Raw genomic sequence first — 5,581 nt, forward strand, 5'->3', positions numbered from 1 at the left:
AAAATGGCTCAAACGAGAATCTCGACGAGACAACCGATATGACATGTGCAAAATATCGGTGATATATCGGTATTTATCGCCGATAATATCGCTCACCGAGATACATACCGATATGGCACACCGATATGTTGGGGTAGGGCCGACAACCGATATATCGGTGATATAGCACCGATATATCGCCGAGATTAATTGCATAGGTTATAAACCCGAGTACAATGATACATAACAACAATGATATAAATTCATAACTAAATGAGTAAATTTCACTTGCTCCATGTAGTTGGAGTAGGATCAAATACAAACCACATTTCGCATACAAATTGTAAGAACCATTTAAAAAGTGTCACGTGACATCCAACCAATTATAGAGAAATGATAAAATAATATCCTAAATAATATCAATTATATTGAATTTCCTATAAATATGCTAACAAGTAATTAATTCTTTATTTGAATCTTTCTTTTGTTTTCAATGTGCTGATTAAGAAAAGTGCTAATATCATTCAAATATGTGCTAAAATCAATTATCCTGATTAATTTTCATGTGCTAATATAATTCAAAAGTGCTACTTTTATGTATGTATTGTTTTGGTATGTGCTAATTTAACTTTTTTTTAAGTGCCAGGATCTGTTCTTACGGTTTGTAGGATAAATATGGTTTGTACCGGAACCAACCCCCCCATGTAGTTTACCCAAATTATCAGTTTTTTACCAGCAACAATCAACTTTATTAGAACGAAGACTAGCGCAGGACTAGAGAACAGTACAAGAACATAAATAAAACAGAACCACAAACAGACCGACACTAAGCATTACATAAAACAACCATTTGGCGAGCAACTGTAATTTCAAATCTTGCCAAAATCATCCATGGCCTTAACGCCATCCACTTTCATTGTTTTGACATCACCCACGTGACGGACATTTTAGTCCTTTTTGGTTGTTTTAATAAATCCTTTTAAACCCGAATTCTTTTTAAATAAATGACATCTTTTTCTACACCCACCTGATTAACACTGCTAGACTTCAATCCCAAGCTTGAACAATAATGGTGATTTGTCCTTGCAGCTCGCCCACCTCAACTCGCACCTCACGACGGCTACGAACCCTAGAAGATGCTTTTATTGCCCGATAAGAGTATATATCCAGCCTCATTTTTTCTTGGGTTTGTCTGTTCGTTTATAATATTCTTGTAGTTCTCTTTCTTTAAATTAAACATGTAATGTTACCCACTTTGAGGTTCAATATTCGAATTCGATTCGACTCCAGCAATCAAATTTCGAATCAAATTCGAATTCAGCTTCAAAAGTGTTAAAACTCGAATATAGGCCTGTAAATGAACCGAACGAACACGAACATAGGCATGTTCGTGTTCGTTCATTTAACTTTAACCGAACACGAACATTTAATCGAACACATTTTTTTGTTCGTGTTCGTTCATTAAGAAATCGGGCATGTTCGTGTTCGTTTATGTTCGTTCGTTTAAAGCCTAAACGAACACTTCATGAACATAAACGAACACAAATGAACATAAAAAACAAATTAAGTGAACATATTTGAATAAACAAGTCTAATATATTACATTTCATCCGAAAACACATCTAAATAAGGGTTCATAGATATACTAATTAGTTGTATTTATATAACTAGTTATAAAACCTAATATTTATATAAATATAACTATTTATGTATTTATTAAAATTTAAACGAATATAAACAAACGTTCACGAACATAAAAGAATGTTCATGAACATAAATGAACGAACACAAACTGTGTTCATGTTCGTTCATTTAATTAAACGAACAAATTTTTTTGTTCGTGTTCGTTCGTTTATTAAATAAACGAACATAAACAAACTTCCCGCCGAACAAGTTCATGAACAGTTCATGAACGTTCGGTTCGTTTACAGGCCTACTCGAATAAGTTGATTTGATCAATTTGAATATTCGAAATTCAATGAAAATCGATTAATTTAACACCCCTACTTTTTTCTTCCCTAAATAGTATATCCACTTTCAGAAAACAAGTGATGAAAGTAGTGTGGATTGGCAAACTGGGAGTACACAAGTGAGCAACATTGATGGCAAGTTGTAAAAAAAAAACGATAACATGCAATTTAAGTCAAATAAATCCTTTTGGATTTTTATTATTCTTTAATAACCGTAAAAATAGAGCATTGTTTTGTAAAAACTGCAGGTTTCTTCTATATATATAATGTGCAGATTCATAAACCAATACAAAACAAACATGCAATAGCTAAAATGTACTGATAATAATCTAGATGCCCCACATGAAAACAACAGTTTTGAAGTTTCAAGTCTAGACAAGTGATTAGATGGGCATGTGGGAAACCAAAGGCCGCCTTAATTCATTCTAGATTAACATTTAACAAACACAACTTCAACAAAACTAAAAAAAGAAAACAAGTAAACTAGTCGAAATCAATTTCAGCTACAGTGGAGGCTCGACGGAGCTTCAACAACTTCCTAGTAAACATCAACCGTCCATCGGATGCTAGACTCCAGTGGGGATGAATAACAATCTTTTCTAGGATAGGAGAACACGCAAGTATATACTTTATCAAACATACTTCATTCTCTGAACCTGCAAAATATGTAAACACCACACTCCGAAGCCCAGTGGTTTTGTACTCTACCTCTGGAATTGGGTTTGGCCATGGGTGTGCATCCTGTAAGAATAGCTAGTATTCAAATGTAAACTTTATATATATATATATATGAGTTATATGACAAGCAGTATGAGACATGAGGTAAATTATATATATATATATATGATTTCAAGGTTCTGCAAATTTGGGAAGTGTCTAAGCATTTTAAAAACGCAAGACAGCAGAATGATGTCGCCTAAATCTATTCTTGATAGATTAAGAGGCTTGAGACATGAGGTAGGGTACCTCATTATAGCACCACCTTCAGTCAACTACAACAAAAGTGGTTAAAATTCATAAAAATAGATGCAAAATATTGAACACGCTGTAAAATAACCGTAAACTTTTACTATTATCGTTACAGACTATAATGAAAATTATTAGTTATTAAATTATGAAAAGATTAGTCTATACTTGTATAAAGTAACTAAGTAAGCTTCAAAGACGCAACGTATCCTTACCTTGACAGTGTAGTCTAGAAAATCCAAATCAAGATCTTGTAGTTTTGGGAGAAAACCCACTAGCTCAAAGATAGTACTAGAACTTATCGCCACAGCGTCGATATTACAGACAGACAAAGATAACATTTTCAGATTCTTAGCTTTTACAATATCAACTAGTTTGACTTTGCATGCATAAAAGAAGAAACGCATGTCCAGAATCTCAAGTGAGGGGCACCGAGTAAGAATCTCCCCAAGTTCACTGCTTTCAAATTGTACCAAACACAACTGTAAGCTCAATAAGTTTGGAAAACCATGAAAATTATGTGGAGGATGGAGCCAACATCTAGTTAGTTTCAGATGCTTCAACTCTAAACAAGAGAAAAAATAGGTAGGCAACTTCAACGGAAAGAATACATTCGTATTTGTAAGAGTGATATCCTTAATTCTTTTTCTGGACAGGAACAAAATCCAGTGATTAATATTTTCAACATCATTATTATCTATCACCTTGGGCATAAAGAAAACGAACTTTTCTATGCCACCTTTAACATTTAAAAGAAGCCTACTTATAATTCCCCCGTGATTATTTTCGGCACTTGTTTTTGTTAAATACTCAAAGAAGTTGTCATCAAACACGAGTTGGGTAAGCATAGTCCACTTAAACCTCCAGTTTCTTGACAAGATACTAGTCCTCAATGCAAGTTGTACTGGCAGTCTATCCAAGATATTTGTTACCACGTTATCTGGCATGTTGCTAATAAAATCTTGTGGTGCAAACTCAGATGCTTTATATATCCCCTGAATTAGTTCCATTATTCTAACAAGAAGACATATATTAATCATCAACATAAATCTATTGAATAAATAGCCATGACATTCATAAACCATTTATCAGCTTCCATGAATAATTTATTCAGCAGCAAAAAAGCAATACAACACCTATGGTCACTATGTTTTAAACATTATCTGCATACATAATCGTCAATTTGTGACCTATAATCGAAAAGATTATATCCTGCAAACCATATGGAACTAAATTAACTTCTAAAATAGCCAGATTAAGGCCTTCAATTCTCAAACTAAATGCAATTTCGAATAGACTGGGGATGAACATAAAGCCAATTAACAGATTGGAGATGAAAGATAATAAGGCAATTTCGAAAAATAGATTAGGGATGAAAGTACCTTAAAACGGGACAACAAAACTCAAGATTGAAGAAAAAAGAATACTGAAAACTCGTGAATGTGACGACTGGCTGGGAGAACACTTTATTAACTGCTCAAACCAACTTTTCATTGTTCAAGAATTGAATGGTAGAGACGAATCGACGAAAGCACCGCACGAATCGATTAATTACGATGACTCTTCCATTCTAACCTAACTCTTGTTATTAATGGCGGCTTGGTTATTCACACATCCCCTTTGGTTATTTGCACATCCCTTGTACCCTATAGGAAGCGTATAGGGTAATACGGTTTCTCTGGGTCAAGCGTATTGAGCAATACACTTCCTATATGTGTACTTGGAGTACAAACTTTTCAGAAGATGGTCAGCTAATGATTACGGTTCCTCTGGGTCCAAGCGTTTTAAGCAATACACTTCCTATATGTGTACCAAACTTTTCAAAAGATGGTTAGCTAAAAGGAAGCGTATTGCCCAATACGATTCCCATAAGTTTAATAGGAAGCGTATACGGCAATACACTTCATATTAGTTTTACTTAAAAATTATAAGTTGCATCAAATTTTTAACTTATTATTGTTATCTTATAATGTTTTTATAAAACCACTTATTAAACAAAACAATATATATATATATATATAACCCTATATATAGGGTAATGCTAGACAAAAAACCCTAAAATCTTAGAAAACTCTGGAAACCCAAATGGGAACCCATTTTTACCCAACCTCCCGACATTTTTTTTTTTTTTGAAAAAAATTACACATGTAATATACATGTTTTAGAGTGTTTTGGGCCAAAAAAAAAACAAAAAAGCGTCGAAGGAATTTTAAAAAAAAAAATAAACAAATTTCAGTGCCTAACATGTGTTAGGCAAAAAAGACATAAATTTGCTGAAATTTGCTGAAACTTTTTTTTTAAATTATCCCTTCGGCGCTTTTTTGATTTTTTTGGGCCCAAAAGTCTTAAAAACATGTACATTACATGTGTTATTTTTTTTCAAAAAAAAAATGTCGGGAGCTTGGGTTTTCTAGGGTTTTTTATATATATAGGGTTTTCTATATAGCCCAACCCTATATATATATATATATATATATATATGAAATGTATGGGGCAATATGGTTTTCTTGGACCCAACTATATGAAGCGTATGGGGCAATATGGTTCCCCTAGACCCAAAGTATAGGAAGCGTATGGGGCAATATGGTTCCCCTAGAGCCAATGTATAGGAAGCGTATAGGGCAATACGGTTCCTCTGGGTCCAAGCGTATTAAGCAATACACTCC

The 5,581-nt window shown here is 33.6% G+C and overlaps 1 protein-coding gene across 1 annotated transcript; it reads right to left on the minus strand.

Annotated features, from left to right (window-relative positions):
• Window positions 1–2,228: 2,228 nt before the first annotated feature.
• Window positions 2,229–4,557, minus strand: LOC110914941 (F-box/FBD/LRR-repeat protein At1g13570). Its single transcript, XM_022159543.2, has 3 exons — window positions 4,298–4,557; window positions 3,131–3,929; window positions 2,229–2,690 (listed from the first exon to the last, which is right to left on the minus strand). Exons 2-3 carry the CDS (start codon window positions 3,923–3,925, stop codon window positions 2,433–2,435), a joined length of 1,053 nt encoding a protein of 350 aa, XP_022015235.1. The 5' UTR covers window positions 3,926–3,929; window positions 4,298–4,557; the 3' UTR covers window positions 2,229–2,432.
• Between the last annotated feature and the right edge of the window lie 1,024 nt (window positions 4,558–5,581).

The sequence above is a fragment of the Helianthus annuus genome, chromosome 16 (assembly GCF_002127325.2).
Source record: "Helianthus annuus cultivar XRQ/B chromosome 16, HanXRQr2.0-SUNRISE, whole genome shotgun sequence".
Lineage (NCBI taxonomy): Eukaryota > Viridiplantae > Streptophyta > Magnoliopsida > Asterales > Asteraceae > Helianthus > Helianthus annuus.